Consider the following 18,586-nt stretch of genomic DNA (forward strand, 5'->3'; position numbering starts at 1 on the left):
AATCCCAAAGCCGAATAAATTGCTATCTGACCCTAAACAGAGAATATGAATTGGCTGATTATCTCTACTCTGTCAGAGATACGAAGCAGAGACAGATCCTTACCAAGTACAGGCTGAATGACCACCGATTGGCAATAGAAACCGGCAGACATAAAAAGACATGGCTACCCAAAGAGGAGCTTATATGTGGTCACTGTACGACAGGGGAGGAAGAGACAGAGATGCACTTTCTCCTTTACTGTGATAAATATTCCTTACAAAGAGACACATTATTCACAGAAATGACTACATTTATTCAAAATTTGAACTTATTAAACCCAGAGGAAAAACTAAAAGCACTCATGGGCGAAGGAGCAATGGCTCCTCTTGCAGCCAAATATGTATTTTCCTGCCATAGCCTGAGGGACACTGAATAATAACATCTGCATAGTAAGCAGTAACTTACTTATTATTGCTATTATTGTTATTACTATTACTATTGTTGTTTATCATTTCAAATAGTAGTGGTATAGGTAGTAATGGTAATGATAGCAGTTTAATGATGGTGGTGGTAGTAGTAGTGGTAATGATGATAGTAGTTGTAGTACTGATGTAATGGTGAAGATGACCGATATTTAGTTATAAGTTAGTTATAGTTTCATTTTCCATATTTATATTTTTATATTTATTACATTACATTCTACTGTTGACTGTTACCATTTTTGTTATTGTTTTTGTATTTAATTTTCTTTTATTATTTACCACAATTTTATATTATTATTTGTTAATTATTTGTTAATAATTGTATTACAATGTGTATTGTATACATAGTTTTTTGGCAATGTTACGGATACAAGTATCCTGTGTGTGTATCCTGTGTGTGTATCCTGTGTGTGTATCCTGTGTGTGTATCCTGTGTGTGTATCCTGTGTGTGTATCCTGTGTGTGTATCCTGTGTGTGTATCCTGTGTGTGTATCCTGTGTGTGTATCCTGTGTGTGTATCCTGTGTGTGTGTCCTGTGTGTGTATCCTGTGTGTGTATCCTGTGTGTGTATCCTGTGTGTGTATCCTGTGTGTGTATCCTGTGTGTGTATCCTGTGTGTGTATCCTGTGTGTGTATCCTGTGTGTGTATCCTGTGTGTGTGTGTTTCTTTTCTCTCCTTCTCCCCTCACAGGTGAAAATCATCACTCCCCAATCAGTCAACAATCATCAATCAGAAGACACACCTCCTCCTATTTCCTACCCAATCACAGTTCCTTTCCCTTGGTTTAAAAACCCCATCAGTTGTTTGCTCTAGAGCTCAATCACTCTGTAGATGCCATGTCTGTAGATGCCATGTCTGTAGATGCCATGTCTGTAGATGCCATGTCTGTAGATGCCATGTCTGTAGATGCCATGTCTGTAGATGCCATGTCTGTAGATGCCATGTCTGTAGATGCCATGTCTGTAGGGCTCTCTGTTGCACCCTCTCTTTGTGTATTAAACTCTCTTTTGTTTGAGCACTTCCATAGCACTTTGTCATCACCTGTGAGTATTGTTTTTGGTTATGGTGTTTGTTTGATTGCTGGTGGGAAAAGGGGAAACCAAGACAAGTCGCCCATGGGCATACATTACCCGTAGGTAAGCTTTGTTAAATACACTAGTTAGAACTGGGCGGACCACCCACTGTATTTTTGGTTAGTTAGCTGTTGTTAAAGTAGGCTAGTCTAGCTTAGGGGTGTTTTTGAATACTTATTGTTTCTTTCCTTGGGTCCAGCTCAGCCCCTTTTCCTGCTCCCCCCATTACTGTGTGTTTTACAATAAACCCTGAGTTTGACGGTAGATTTCAGTTGTCCTGGTTATTTCGTTCTCACTTTTACTTTGTCACAATTATAATTTGCATGAGTTATGTTATGGGTCTCACTACCATCCCCCGTAGACTGTCAGGCCAAAAGGGATTCGTAACAGGCAATATTGACACAATGTTTTTCATGCCAATAAAGCAGCTTGAATCTGAGAGAGACCACAAATTCCAGCCCACAAAGTATGATTCTCAGAGACAACTAACGACACCTGCCTCTGATTGAGAACCATACTAGGCCGACCACAAAAACCAACATAGAAAAACAGACTACCCACCCCAACTCATGCCCTGACCATACTAAAACAAAGAATTAAATAACAGAACTATGGTCAGAACGTGACAGAACTGAGCAAATGTGAAATTGGCTACTTACGAAATGACCATAGAAAGAGCACGTATTCACCCTGCACACCCTAATTAACAACAAACAAAACAAAGCAAAGGCAAAGTCCTCTCATGCTTTGTTGAATAAAAAGAAGCTTCTGACTCAATTTGGCACGAGGGTCTGCTATACAAATTGATGGAATGTGGTGATGGGAGAAACATACAACACTATGAAATCCATGTACACAAACAAGTGAACAGTTAAAAAAAACACACATTTCTTTCCACAGGCCCGTGGGGTGAGACAGGGATGCAGCTTAAGCCCCACCTTCTTCAACATATATATCAATGAATTGACGAGGGCACTAGAACAGTCTGCAGCACTCGGCCTCACCCTACTAGAATCTGAAGTCAAATGTCTACTGTTAGCTGATGATCTGGTGCTTCTGTCCCCAACCAAGGAGGTCCTACAGCAGCAACTAGATCTTCTGCACAGATTATTTCAGACCTGAACCCTCACAGTAAATCTCAGTAACACAAAAATAATGGTGTTCCCCAAAAAATATCAATTTGCCAGGACCACACATTCAAATTCCATCTAGACACCATTGCCCGAGAGCACTCAAAAAACGATACATACCATGGCCTAAACATCAGCGCCACAGGTAACTTCAAAGCTGTGAACGTGAAGAGACAAGGCAAAAATGGCCTTCTATGCCATCAAAAGGAACATTAAATTTGACATACCAACACAATTAGACCCGACCAAATCATGAGAAAACAAAAAGATAATTACTTGACACATTGGATAGAATTAACCAAAATAAAAAAGAAGACTAGAATGCTATTTGGCCAGGAACAGAGAGTACATAGTGGCAGAATACCTGACCACTGTGACTGACCTAAAATTAAGGAAAGCTTTGACTATGTACAGACTCCGTGAGTGTAGCCCTGCTCTTGAGAAAGGCTGCCGTAGGCAGAGAGAGACAGGCTATGTGCAAACTGTCCACAAAATGAGATGGAAACTGAGCTGCACTTCCTGACCTCCTGCCAAATGTATGACACATATTTCCCTCAGATTACACAGACCCACAAAGCATTAAAAAATAAATCATATTTTGATCTATCCTGTTGCCACAAGAAAAGGGAAACCAGTGAAGAACAAACACCATTGTAAATACAACCCATATTTATGTTTATTTATTTTCCCTTGTGTATTTGAACTATTTGCACATCGTTACAACACTGCATTTAGCCATAATATGACATTTGAAATGTCTCCATTCCTTTGGAACTTTTTTGAGAGTAATGTTTCCTGTTCATTGTATATCGTTTACTTTTGTTCACTTTTGTTTATTATCTATTTCACTTGCTGTGGCAATATAAACATATGTTAATCATGTCAATAAAGCCCTTTGAATTGAGTTGAATTGAGAGAGAGGGAGAGAGAGAGGTTTAAGAGTGACTCTCCTTAATGGCCTAATACACGTGGAACTACATCTCTGCCAATGTGACATGCCTGACATGTCCAATAGAAGCAAGGGGATAGTGGCAGCACTATGACAGTGGCCCTGAATGAGCTGTGGACTGCAGAGAGAGAACAGAGGATCTGCTCCTTATCTCCAGATTGTATCAATCCACCTCCATATAGTCTCAGAGGGATAAACTCCACAGGGGAATGGAGGGAACGGATGGATGGATGGATGGATGGATGGATGGGAGAATGGTCATCACGACGAGTGGCAGTGATAGTTATGTGACTGGGAAACAATGATCTGGTGATGGGAAACAGAGGTACAAATAGAGAGAGAATGAGAGAGGATGAGAGAGGATGTAGAAAGAGAATGATAGAGGACAGGGAAGGGAAACGACAGGAGATGATAGTGTCTGAGAGACAGAGGGGAAAATAGAGAGAGAGGGGGAGGATGAGAGAGGATGTAGAAAGAGAATGATAGAGGACAGGGAAGGGAAACGACAGGAGATGATAGTGTCTGAGAGACAGAGGGGAAAATAGAGAGAGAGGGGGAGGATGAGAGAGGATGTAGAAAGAGAATGATAGAGGACAGGGAAGGGAAACGACAGGAGATGATAGTGTCTGAGAGACAGAGGGGAAAATAGAGAGAGAGGGGGAGGATGAGAGAGGATGTAGAAAGAGAATGATAGAGGACAGGGAAGGGAAACGACAGGAGATGATAGTGTCTGAGAGACAGAGGGGAAAATAGAGAGAGAGAGGGAGGATGAGAGAGGATGTAGAAAGAGAATGATAGAGGACAGGGAAGGGAAACGACAGGAGATGATAGTGTCTGAGAGACAGAGGGGAAAATAGAGAGAGGGGGAGGATGAGAGAGGATGTAGAAAGAGAATGATAGAGGACAGGGAAGGGAAACGACAGGAGATGATAGTGTCTGAGAGACAGAGGGGAAAATAGAGAGAGAGAGGGAGGATGAGAGAGGATGTAGAAAGAGAATGATAGAGGACAGGGAAGGGAAACGACAGGAGATGATAGTGTCTGAGAGATAGAGGGGAAAATAGAGAGAGAGGGGGAGGATGAGAGAGGATGTAGAAAGAGAATGATAGAGGACAGGGAAGGGAAACGACAGGAGATGATAGTGTCTGAGAGACAGAGGGGAAAATAGAGAGAGAGAGGGAGGATGAGAGAGGATGTAGAAAGAGAATGATAGAGGACAGGGAAGGGAAACAACAGGAGATGATAGTGTCTGAGAGACAGAGGGGAAAATAGAGAGAGAGAGGGAGGATGAGAGAGGATGTAGAAAGAGAATGATAGAGGACAGGGAAGGGAAACGACAGGAGATGATAGTGTCTGAGAGACAGAGGGGAAAATAGAGAGAGAGAGGGAGGATGAGAGAGGATGTAGAAAGAGAATGATAGAGGACAGGGAAGGGAAACGACAGGAGATGATAGTGTCTGAGAGACAGAGGGGAAAATAGAGAGAGAGAGGGAGGATGAGAGAGGATGTAGAAAGAGAATGATAGAGGACAGGGAAGGGAAACGACAGGAGATGATAGTGTCTGAGAGACAGAGGGGAAAATAAAGGGCAAAAATGCAAAAAGGAGGAGAACAGATGAGAAACAGAGACAGCAGCGAAAGGTAACACTCTCCTCCTCTCCTCTCCTTCCCTCTCCTCCTCTCCTCTCCTACCCTCTCCTTCACTCTCCTCTCCTACCCTCTCCGTCCCTCTCCTCTCCTCTCCTCCTCTCCTTCCCTCTCCTCTCCTTCCCTTTCCTCTCCTACCTTCTCCTCCTCTCCCCTCTCCCCTGTCCTCTCCTCTCCTACCCTCTCATCTCCTCTCCTCTCAACTTCCCACCTCTCCCCTCTCTTCACCTCCTCTCCTCTCCTCCCCTCTCCCTTTTCCTCCTTCCCTTCCTCTCTCCCTAACTCCCTCCTCTATGTGTGCGTGTTGATTAGATGAGTGTGTGTGTCCTTGGGGTGCTCTGCTGTCCATCCTGCTGTTCAGATAGCCAGCACTGCGGGGCTCAGCGCTCACAACATTTAACCTCATTTACATGTTTACCACTAATTCAGGACCTAATGATGCAGCCAAGCAGTCAAGGGAAAGCAGGGAGGAAGGATAGTAGAGGGAGGCAGGGGGAGGGGGATAGGATAAGGAGGTGGGGAGAGATGGAGGGAGGAGAGGATAGGGAGATGGGGGAGAGGGAGGAGGGGAGGGATGGAGGGGGAGTGTACCTGTACACTCTGGAGGTGGGGTAACAGCCAAGTCATCAACTATGGGACAGAATGATAGCATCTAACGCTTTATGGAGGAAGGAGATAGACGAAGAGCGAGAGAGTGTGTGAACAAAAACCAGAGAGTGGAAGAGATGAAAGGGAAATGAAAAGTGAGAGAGAGACAGACAGAAAGCCAATTAGGAAGGCACTCCAGTAAAGAGGCAGGGAGATGTCATGGTGAGAAATCCCTCTCATCTGTCTCAGTATAATCTCTCCTAGCATGTGTTCTCCACTCCCTCACCCTTTCTTTACATAATCAGGCTCCTTGACCTGACATCTAACTCTTTCTCTCTCTCTCTAACATCCCTCTCTTCTGCCTCTTCAGTTACACAACATTCACTCCCACGACTCGTTCCATATTTTATGTCCAGAAATCCTGGGTTACTGAGTGGTGAACTGAACACTCCACTTTGAAGTACATGCAGCACATATATTATAACTACTGTAACTGTGCCCGTATGAGTTATGCAGTAGAAATGCACAGCCTCATGTTAAGAGCATACTTTGAATAAAACAGATAAGGACCTCTTTTTTGTTCAATTGAATAAAACATACGGCCATATGTAACTACTGTAGAAACATGTGATTCATGTGTTTTGTCTTATTTCTACTTCGGTGGCTCTGATAATATAACTTTGACTGACCAGTTCTATCTTCAGACTGTCACACCTCTGTCACACCTCCCTACACTGGCTTCCTGTTAAGGCAAGAGCTGATTTCAAGGTTTTACTGCTAACCTACAAAGCATTACATGGGCTAGCTCCTACCTATCTTTCCGATTTGGTCCTGCCGTACATACCTACACGTACGCTATGGTCACAAGACGCAGGCCTCCTAATAGAATTTCTAAGCAAACAGCTGGAGGCAGGGCTTTCTCCTATAGAGCTCAATTTTTATGGAATGGTCTGCCTACCCATGTGAGAGACGCAGACTCGGTCTCCACCTTTAAGTCTTTACTGAAGACTCATCTCTTCAGTGGGTCATAGGGTTGAGTGTAGTCTGGCCCAGGAGTGTGAAGGTGAACGGAAAGGCTCTGGAGCAACGAACCGCCCTTGCTGTCTCTGCCTGGCCGGTTCCCCTCTTTCCACTGGGATTCTTTGCCTCTAACCCTATTACAGGGGCTGAGTCACTGGCTTACTGGTGCTCTTCCATGCCGTCCCTAGGAGGGGTGCGTTACCTGAGTTGGTTGAGTCACTGACGTGATCTTCCTGTCTGGGTTGGTGCCCCCCCCCTGGGTTGTGCCGTGGCGGAGGTCTTTGTGGGCTATACTCAGCCTTGTCTCAGGATGGTAAGTTGGTGGTTGAAGATATCCCTCTAGTGGTGTGGGGGCTGTGCTTTGGCAAAGTGGGTGGGGTTATATCCTGCCTGTTTGGCCCTGTCTGGGGGTATCATCGGATGTGGCTACAGTGTCCCCTGACTCCTCCTGTCTCAACCTCCAGTATTTATGCTGTAGTAGTTTTTGTCGGGGGGCTAGGGTCAGTCTGTTATATCTGGAGTATTTCTCCTGTCTTGTCCTGTGTGAATTTAAGTATGCTCTCTCTAATTCTCTCTTTCTCTCTCTCGGAGGACCTGAGCCCTAGGACCATGCCTCAGGACTACCTGGCATGATGACTCCTTGCTGTCCCCAGTCCACCTGGCCGTGCTGCTGCTCCAGTTTCAACTGTTCTGCCTGCGGCTATGGAACCCTGACCTGTTCACCAGACATGCTACCTGTCCCAGACCTGCTGTTTTCAACTCTCTAGAGACAGCAGGAGCGGTAGAGATACTCTTAATGATCGGCTATGAAAAGCCAGCTGACATTTACTCCTGAGGTGCTGACTTGTTGCACCCTTGACAACTACTGTGATTATTATTATTTGGCCCTGCTGGTCATTTATTAACATTTTAACATCTTGGCCATGTTCTGTTATAATCTCCACCCGGCACAGCCAGAAGAGGACTGGCCACCCCTCATAGCCTGGTTTCTCTCTAGGTTTCTTCCTAGGTTTTGGCCTTTCTAGGGAGTTTTTCCTAGCCACTGTGCTTCTACACCTGCATTGCTTGCTGTTTGGAGTTTTAGGCTGGGTTTCTGTACAGCACTTTGAGACATCAGCTGATGTAAGAAGGGCTATATAAATACATTTGATTTGATTTGATCAGATAAAAGATAACATCACCTGTCCAAAATGTATTGTCCATTGAAACACGCTGCCAACCAACACTCAGGGGTAGACGTAACATAGTAAACAACAATCCGGAACACTCAAATTAGTATGATATGTTACGATTAGTATGGTATCTATTAATTTGTGGAAGACCATCATCCATTTAGTACGATATGTTACGATTAGTATGGTATCTATTAATTTGTGGATGGCCATCATCCATTTAGTACGATATGTTACGATTAGTATGGTATCTATTAATTTGTGGATGGCCATCATCCATTTAGTACGATATGTTACGATTAGTATGGTATCTATTAATTTGTGGAAGACCATCATCCATTTAGTACGATATGTTACGATTAGTATGGTATCTATTAATTTGTGGATGGCCATCATCCATTTAGTACGATATGTTACGATTAGTATGGTATCTATTAATTTGTGGATGGCCATCATCCATTTAGTACGATATGTTACGATTAGTATGGTATCTATTAATTTGTGGATGGCCATCATCCATTTAGTACGATATGTTACGATTAGTATGGTATCTATTAATTTGTGGATGGCCATCATCCATTTAGTACGATATGTTACGATTAGTATGGTATCTATTAATTTGTGGATGGCCATCATCTATTTAGTACGATATGTTACGATTAGTATGGTATCTATTAATTTGTGGATGGCCGTCATCCATTTAGTACGATATGTTACGATTAGTATGGTATCTATTAATTTGTGGATGGCCATCATCCATTTAGTACGATATGTTACGATTAGTATGGTATCTATTAATTTGTGGATGGCCATCATCCATTTAGTACGATATGTTACGATTAGTATGGTATCTATTAATTTGTGGATGGCCATCATCCATTTAGTACGATATGTTACGAATTACAATTTGAATGATATGTTACAAATTACAATGTGTATAACATGTTACAATTCCTATAACAATGCAATTCGTACAATATGTTATGAATTTGCAATATGTATGATATGTTACAAATTCCAATTTGTTTTGGATAGTTTTACCTAGGTGGCTAATTGACTAACGTTAGCAAGGCTACGGATTAGGGTTAGGGGTTAAGGTCACAGTTAAGGTTAAGGTTAAGGTTAAGGGAAGGGTTAGCTAACATGCTAAGTAGTTGAAAAGTAGATAACAATTAGTAAGTAGTTTTTTTTAAGTAAGTAGTTCGAAAGTTGCTAATGACCTAAAATGCTAAAGTTGTCTGTGATGAGACACAATGAGTAAAAAGAAGGGGTAGCAGTACTGTATGTGCAGGAGTATAAAGTCATTGAGGTAGATATGTACACACAACTAGGAATACATTGACAGATAGTCAACAGTAGCAGCAGCGTATGTGATGAGTCAAACAAGTTAGTGCAAAAAGTCTATTTGGATAACTATTTAACTAACTTCTACAGATGCACAATCGAGAGCATCCTGTCGGGCTGTATCACCGCCTGGTACGGCAACTGCACCGCCTTCAACCGCAAGGCTTTCCAGAGGGTGGTGCGTTCTGCACAACGCATCACTCTGGCCACTTTAATACCTGGGAAACATGCGTCATACTAACTTTGCCAAACACATTCACTCCATGGATTATTTCTGTTTTTCAAAATGAATGACGCAGCAGGCATTGCACTTCCTTAAACCATAGGATGGTGTTCCAATCAATATGCCTTAGAGTGAACTACACATTCACGCTACACTAGCCTTCCATTAGGAAATTATGTTGTTCTGAATACTAACACACACACACACACACACACACACACACACACACACACACACACACACACACACACACACACACACACACACACACACACACACACACACACACAGAGAGAGTGAGGAAGGCAGATCATGCCCCTCTCCAGGGGAGGTTTGCTGTGAATAATTACTGCAGCACTGTGAGGTGTGTTGGAGAAGCGATGAAGGGGATTGGAGTTGTCTAATGGGCAATACACACATACACATATACGAGTGTGCACGCACGCACACACACACGCACACACACACGCACGCGCACAAACACCCACACACACACACATGTGCACGCACACAAACACACACTGGGCTCTGAATAGTGTGATCAGTATGGTAAACCAGAGACCACATGATAAACAAACAGCCTAGTGACAGCGTGTGTGTGAGAGGGACAGTGTGTGTGACAGTGTATGTGACAGTGTGAGGGTGACAGTGTGTGTGTGTGTGTGTGTGTGTGTGTGTGTGTGTGTGTGTGTGTGTGTGTGTGTGTGTGTGTGTGTGTGTGTGTGTGTGTGTGTGTGTGTGAGGGACAGTGTATGTGACAGTGTGAGGGTGACAGTGTGTGTGTATGTGTGTGTGTGTGTGTGTGTGTGTGTGTGTGTGTGTGTGTGTGTGTGTGTGTGTGTGTGTGTGTGTGTGTGTGTGTGTGTGTGTGTGTGTGTGTGTGTGTGTGTGTGTGTGTGTGTGTGTGTGACAGTGTATGTGACAGTGTGTGTGTGACAGTGTGTTTGTTTTGTGTGTGTGTGTATGCGACAGTGTGTGTGTGTGTAAGACAGTGTGTGTGTGTGTGTGTGTACGACAGTGTATGTGTGTGTAAGAGATTGTGTGTGACCGTGTGTGACACTGTGTGTGTGTGTGTAACACTGTGTGTGTGTGTGTGTGTGTGTGTGTGTGTGTGTGTGTGTGTGTGTGTGTGTGTGTGTGTGTGTGTGTGTGTGTGTGACAGTGTGTGACAGTGTGTGCATGCGTCCAAGCATGTATGCTCTGACCTTACCCTAACCTTGTGTCTGACAACTCTGATCTACCCAGGATGCGTCCCCATGCTGTTGCCAATGATAGCGATCGATTGGCTGAAACTCTGTCTCCCTGCCACCCTCCTGCTTTTCCCACAATCACTCCATTTAACATATGCAAGTCTGCCTCTGAATTAAACACGTCTCATATACACAAGCAACACATGTATCCATACATGAACACAAAATGGAAGCATGCACGCGGGAACACACGCACGCACGTGCACATACAGACACACACATCTCCATACACACACCTCTCCATACACACACCTCTCCATACACACACCTCTCCATACACACACCTCTCCATACACACACATCTCCATACACACACCTCTCCATACACACACATCTCCATACACACATCTCTCCATACACACCTCTCCATACACACACATCTCCATATACACACATCTCCATACACACACCTCTCCATACACACACAACTCCATACACACACCTCTCCATACACATACATCTCCATACACACCTCTCCATACACACACCTCTCCATACACACATCTCTCCATACACACACATCTCCATACACACATCTCTCCATACACACACCTTTCCATACACACACCTCTCCATACACACACCTCACCAGAAACAAGTGAGAGAACTGGAAAGAGCATATTGATTTTGTTGAGGAGGCTGATAAACACTGTGTGAATTCATCATCCCTAAGATAGCTCGGAGGGAAATTAAATGAACCAGAACCAAACCACAGCCAGCTCGGAGGGAAATTAATTGACCGTCCAGCACATCCAGAACCAAACCACAACCAGCTCGGAGGGAAATGAATTGACAGTACAGCACATCCAGAACCAAACCACAGCTAGATCAGAAGGAAATGAATTGACAGTGCAGTACATCCAGAACCAAACCACAGCTAGATCAGAAGGAAATGAATTGACAGTACAGTACATCCAGAACCAAACCACAGCTAGATCAGAGGGAAATTAATTGACAGTACAGTACATCCAGAACCAAACCACAGCTAGATCAGAAGGAAATGAATTGACAGTGCAGTACATCCAGAACCAAACCACAGCTAGATCAGAAGGAAATGAATTGACAGTACAGTACATCCAGAACCAAACCACAGCTAGATCAGAGGGAAATTAATTGACAGTACAGTACATCCAGAACCAAACCACAGCTAGATCAGAAGGAAATGAATTGACAGTGCAGTACATCCAGAACCAAACCACAGCTAGATCAGAAGGAAATGAATTGACAGTACAGTACATCCAGAACCAAACCACAGCTAGATCAGAAGGAAATGAATTGACAGTACAGCACATCCAGAGCCAAACCACAGCTAGATCAGAAGGAAATGAATTGACAGTACAGTACATCCAGAACCAAACCACAGCTAGATCAGAAGGAAATGAATTGACAGTGCAGTACATCCAGAACCAAACCACAGCTAGATCAGAAGGAAATGAATTGACAGTGCAGCACATCCAGAACCAAACCACAGCTAGATCAGAAGGAAATGAATTGACAGTGCAGTACATCCAGAACCAAACCACAGCTAGATCAGAAGGAAATGAATTGACAGTACAGTACATCCAGAACCAAACCACAGCTAGATCAGAAGGAAATGAATTGACAGTACAGTACATCCAGAACCAAACCACAGCTAGATCAGAAGGAAATGAATTGACAGTACAGTACATCCAGAACCAAACCACAGCTAGATCAGAAGGAAATGAATTGACAGTACAGTACATCCAGAACCAAACCACAGCTAGATCAGAAGGAAATGAATTGACAGTGCAGTACATCCAGAACCAAACCACAGCTAGATCAGAAGGAAATTAATTGACAGTGCAGTACATCCAGAACCAAACCACAGCTAGATCAGAAGGAAATGAATTGACAGTACAGCACATCCAGAACCAAACCACAGCTAGATCAGAAGGAAATGAATTGACAGTACAGTACATCCAGAACCAAACCACAGCTAGATCAGAAGGAAATGAATTGACAGTACAGTACATCCAGAACCAAACCACAGCTAGATCAGAAGGAAATGAATTGACAGTGCAGTACATCCAGAACCAAACCACAGCTAGATCAGAAGGAAATTAATTGACAGTACAGTACATCCAGAACCAAACCACAGCTAGATCAGAAGGAAATGAATTGACAGTGCAGCACATCCAGAACCAAACCACAGCTAGATCAGAAGGAAATGAATTGACAGTACAGTACATCCAGAACCAAACCACAGCTAGATCAGAGGGAAATTAATTGACAGTACAGTACATCCAGAACCAAACCACAGCTAGATCAGAAGGAAATGAATTGACAGTGCAGTACATCCAGAACCAAACCACAGCTAGATCAGAAGGAAATGAATTGACAGTACAGCACATCCAGAACCAAACCACAGCTAGATCAGAAGGAAATGAATTGACAGTACAGCACATCCAGAACCAAACCACAGCTAGATCAGAAGGAAATGAATTGACAGTGCAGTACATCCAGAACCAAACCACATGTCTTTAGAGATAAGTGGTCAGGCAAACTGTATATTGAATATGCTGAATTTGGGACACATCCTATGAGAAAATATGAAACATCATAAAGTATTGAGAATCACTGACCCTGTCTAAACAGTTTAGGATTTCTTCCCAGGATACCAGGGTTAATACTAGAGGTCGGCCGATTAATCGGAATGGCCAATTAATTAGGGCCGATTTCAAGGTTTCATAACAATCGGAAATCGGTATTTTTGGGCGCTGATTTGCCGATTAAAAAAAAAAAAATTACAACTTTATTTAATCTTTATTTAACTAGGCAAGTCAGTTAAGAACACATTCTTATTTTCAATGAAGGCCTAGGAACGGTGGGTTAACTGCCTCGTTCAGGGGCAGAAAGACAGATTTTCACCTTGTCAGCTCGGGGGATCCAATCTTGCAACCTTACTAGTACAACGCAATAACGACCTGCCTCTCTCTCGTTGCACTCCACAAGGAGACTGCCTGTTACGCAAATGCAAGGTAAGTTGCTAGCTAGCATTAAACTTATCTTATAAAAAAACAATCAATCATAATCACTAGTTAACTCCACATGGTTGATGATTATTACTAGATATTATCTAGCGTGTCCTGCGTTGCATATAATCTGACTGAGCATACAAGTATCTAAGTATCCGACTGAGCGGTGGTAGGCAGAAGCAGGCGCGTAAATATTAATTCAAACAACACTTTAGTGCGTTTTGCCAGCAGCTCTTCGTTGTGCGTCAAGCATTTCACTGTTTATGAAACCTATCAAACCTATCAACTCCCGAGATGAGGCTGGTGTGATCGAAGTGAAATGGCTGGCTAGTTAGCACGCACTAATAGCGTTTCAAACTTCACTCGCTCTGAGCCTTGGGGTGGTTGTTTCCCTTGCTCTGCATGGGTAACGCTGCTTCCATGTGGTGGCTGTTGTCGTTGTGTTGTTGGTTCGAGCCCAGGGAGGAGCGAGGAGAGGGATGGAAACTATACTGTTACACTGGCAATACTAAAGTGCCTATAAGAACATCCAATAGTCAAAGGTTAATGAAATACAAAATGGTATAGAGGGAAATAGTCCATTAATAACTACAACCTAAAACTTCTTACCTGGGAATATTGAAGACTCATGTTAAAAGGAACCACCAGCTTTCATATGTTCTCATGTTCTGAGCAAGGAACTGAAACGTTAGCTTTCTTACATAGCACATATTGCATTTTTACGTTCTTCTCCAACACTTTGTTTTTTGCATTATTTAAACCAAATTGAACATGTTTCATTATCTACTTGAGGCTAAATTGATTTTATTGATGTATTATATTAAGTTAAAATAAGTGTTAATTCTGTATTGTTGTAATTGTCATTATTACAAATACATTTTTTAGTATTTTTTTAATCGGCCGATTAATCGGTATCGGCTTTTTTGGTCCTCCAATAATCGGTATCAGCGTTAAAAAATCATAATCGGTCGACCTCTATGTGACGAGTACCAGGGGACCTTGAGGTAACCTCTGTTAACATCTCATCCAAAGCGCATGAACAGAAAAGAAAAACAGCTTATACCTGGTGAACCACATGACTGTCCAGCAGCAGCCAATCAGGGCCAGAGCAGGTGTTTGAGAAGATGCCTGATAAAAACAAGTCATCTATTCTGCCAGATTTCCAGTGTTAGAGAGGATGTGTTGGACTTATCCTGGAGTCTGAGATACAGAGGGCCTTTCTCTCAGCTGTCACTGCTGCCGGACCGAGAAAGATCGATAGACAGAGAGAGAAAGAGGGAGAGAGACAGAAAGGGAGAGCGAGCGAGAGAGAGAGAGAGAGAGAGAGAGAGAGAGAGAGAGAGAGAGAGAGAGAGAGAGAGAGAGAGAGAGAAAGAAAGAGAGAAAGAGAGAGAGAGAGAGCCAGACAGACAGACAGACAGACAGAGAGGACGTTTCTCTCTGCTCTCAGACTGGAATGGTCTTGGTCAGGTGGTGGAGAAGGAGAGAGGGATAGAGATTAAGTGAAAGAGAGAACAGAGGGGAGAGGTGAAACACACAGAGGGAGAGAGAGATGGATGGATACAGGGAGAAAGATAAAAACAGGAGCTATATCTCAAATTGAAATGGCCCCTGTCAAATAGATGGAGAGTGAGGGAGAAAGGATATTTCAGAGTGGAAGGGAAAAAAGGGGGAGTGGGAGGAAGAAAGAGGTAGAGAGGGAGGAGAAGGAGGTAGAGAGGTAGAGAGGGAGGAGAAGGAGGGAGAGAGGGAGGAGAAGGAGGGAGAGAGGGAGGAGAAGGAGGTAGAGAGGGAGGAGAAGGAGGTAGAGAGGGAGGAGAAGGAGGTAGAGTGGGAGGAGAAGGAGGTAGAGTGGGAGGAGAAGGAGGTAGAGGGGGAGGAGAAGGAGGTAGAGAGGTAGAGAGGGAGGTAGAGTGGGAAGAGAAGGAGGTAGAGAGGGAGGAGAAGGAGGTAGAGAGGGAGGAGAAGGAGGTAGAGGGAGGAGGAGGGAGAGAGGGAGGAGAAGGAGGTAGAGAGGGAGGAGAAGGAGGTAGAGAGGGAGGAGAAGGAGGTAGAGGGAGGAGGAGGGAGAGAGGGAGGAGAAGGAGGTAGAGAGGGAGGAGAAGGAGGTAGAGAGGGAGGAGAAGGAGGGAGAGGAGTGTGGGCTGGTCTGGCTGCTTTAATGGAAGCTGTCAGGATGTTTATATTAAGTTTCTGTCCTCTCTGCTAATGTGTCTGTCTCTCTCTCTCACACACACACACACACACACACACACACACACACACACACACACACACACACACACACACACACACACACACACACACACACACACACACACACACACACACACACACACACACACACACACACACACACACACACACACACACACACACACACACACAAACACACAGTGGTTTCATTCAACATTGTGTGAAAGCTGGATGATGGGTTTGGATGAGCATTCACAGCTTGTATCAGGGACATGTCGTCTGGATAGCTTGGGCACAGCACTGCTACATAACAATTAATGTACCACAGCTTCTCCTTCTCTGCTCACCAGCCTGGGGCATCTACACACACACACACACAGACAGCGATGGCATTATCAGGAGCCCTCTAATTAAACACAGGCAGCTGCGGCTAAAGAGAGAGAGAGAGAGAGAGAGAGAGAAAGAGTGAGCGAGAGAGAGAGAGAGAGAGAGAGAGAGAGAGAGAGAGAGAGAGAGAGAGAGAGAGAGAGAGAGAGATTGAAGGAGAAAAAAGAGAAAGTGATAGGAGTGGGGTGGGCAGTTAGTGAGGCAGGGATGGACGGAGAAAAGGAGCAGTTTAGAACGATGGAGAGAGGAGTTTAAGGAAAAGAGAGTGTGTGCAATATTTTGTTTAAAGGGGTAGACAGAAAGTGAGAATGAAACAGAACAGAGCGGAAAAGGGCAGAACAGAGCAGGACAGAACAGAGCAGGACAGAACAGAGCAGGACAAGACAGAAAAGGGCAGAACAAAACAGAACAGGACAGAACAGGACAGAACCGAGCAGAGCAGGACAAGACAGAAAAGGGCAGAACAAAACAGAACAGGACAGAACAGGACAGAACCGAGCAGAGCAGGACAGAACAGAACAGAGCAGAACAGGAAAGAGCAGAACAGAACAGAGCAGAACAGGACAGAGCAGAACAGGACAGAGCAGAACAGGACAGAGCAGAACAGAACAGAGCAGAACAGGAAAGAGCAGAACAGAACAGAGCAGAACAGGAAAGAGCAGAACAGAACAGAGCAGAACAGGACAGAGCAGAACAGGACAGAGCAGAACAGGACAGAACCGAGCAGAGCAGGACAGAACAGAACAGAGCAGAACAGGAAAGAGCAGAACAGAAAAGAGCAGAACAGGAAAGAGCAGAACAGGACAGAGCAGAACAGAACAGGACAGAGCAGAACAGGACAGAGCAGAACAGAACAGAGCAGAACAGGAAAGAGCAGAACAGAACAGAGCAGAACAGGACAGAGCGGAACAGAGCAGAACAGGACAGAACCGAGCAGAGCAGGACAGAACAGAACAGAGCAGAGCAGAACAGGACAGAGCAGAACAGGACAGAACAGAACAGAGCAGAACAGAGCAGAACAGAAAAGAACAGAACAGAGCAGAACAGAACAGAGCAGAACAGAACAGAACAGAGCAGAACAGAACAGAACAGAGCAGAACAGAGCAGAACAGAAAAGAACAGAACAGAACAGAGCAGAACAGGACAGGACAGAACAGAGCAGAGCAGAGCAGAACAGAGCAGAGCAGAACAGGTCAGAGCAGGACAGAGCAGAACAGAACAGAGCAGAACAGGACAGAACAGAACAGGACAGAGCAGAACAGGACAGAGCAGAACAGGTCAGAACAGGACAGAGCAGAACAGAGCAGAGCAGAACAGGACAGAGCAGGACAGAGCAGAGCAGAGCATAACAGGACAGAGCAGAGCAGAGCAGAACAGGTCAGAACAGGACAGAGCAGGACAGAGCAGAGCAGAACAGGACAGAGCAGAACAGAACAGAGCAGAAAAGAACAGAACAGAACAGAGCAGAACAGGACAGAACAGAGCAGAGCAGAGCAGAACAGAGCAGAGCAGAACAGGTCAGAGCAGGACAGAGCAGAACAGGACAGAGCAGAGCAGAGCAGAACAGGTCAGAACAGGACAGAGCAGGACAGAGCAGGACAGAGCAGGACAGAACAGGACAGAACAGGACAGAGCAGAACAGGTCAGAACAGAACAGGACAGAGCAGAGCAGAGCAGAACAGGACAGAGCAGAGCAGAACAGGTCGGAACAGGACAGAGCAGGACAGAGCAGAGCAGAACAGGTCAGAGCAGAACAGAACAGAGCAGAACAGGTCAGAACAGGACAGAGCAGGACAGAACAGGACAGAACAGGACAGAGCAGGACAGAGCAGGACAGAGCAGAGCAGAGCAGAACAGGACAGAACAGAGCAGAACAGGTCAGAACAGGACAGAGCAGAGCAGAGCAGAGCAGAACAGGACAGAGCAGAGCAGAGCAGAACAGGTCAGAACAGGACAGAGCAGGACAGAGCAGGACAGAACAGGACAGAGCAGGACAGAGCAGAGCAGGACAGAGCAGAGCAGAGCAGATCAGGACAGAACAGAACAGAGCAGAGCAGAACAGGACAGAGCAGAGCAGGACAGAGCAGAGCAGAGCAGAGCAGAACAGGTCAGAACAGGACAGAGCAGAGCAGAGCAGAACAGGACAGAG

General features: G+C 44.6%; 1 protein-coding gene across 1 annotated transcript; it reads left to right on the forward strand.

Annotated features, from left to right (window-relative positions):
* The first annotated feature begins 15,188 nt into the window (after nucleotides 1-15,188).
* On the forward strand, nucleotides 15,189-18,099 carry LOC127912461 (apical junction molecule-like). The gene is made up of 2 exons (XM_052481802.1): nucleotides 15,189-15,545; nucleotides 15,638-18,099. Exon 2 carries the CDS (start codon nucleotides 16,746-16,748, stop codon nucleotides 17,784-17,786), a length of 1,041 nt encoding a protein of 346 aa, XP_052337762.1. The 5' UTR covers nucleotides 15,189-15,545; nucleotides 15,638-16,745; the 3' UTR covers nucleotides 17,787-18,099.
* The last annotated feature ends 487 nt before the right edge of the window (nucleotides 18,100-18,586 follow it).

The sequence above is a fragment of the Oncorhynchus keta genome, chromosome 27, assembly GCF_023373465.1.
Source record: "Oncorhynchus keta strain PuntledgeMale-10-30-2019 chromosome 27, Oket_V2, whole genome shotgun sequence".
In the NCBI taxonomy this organism is placed as follows: domain Eukaryota; kingdom Metazoa; phylum Chordata; class Actinopteri; order Salmoniformes; family Salmonidae; genus Oncorhynchus; species Oncorhynchus keta.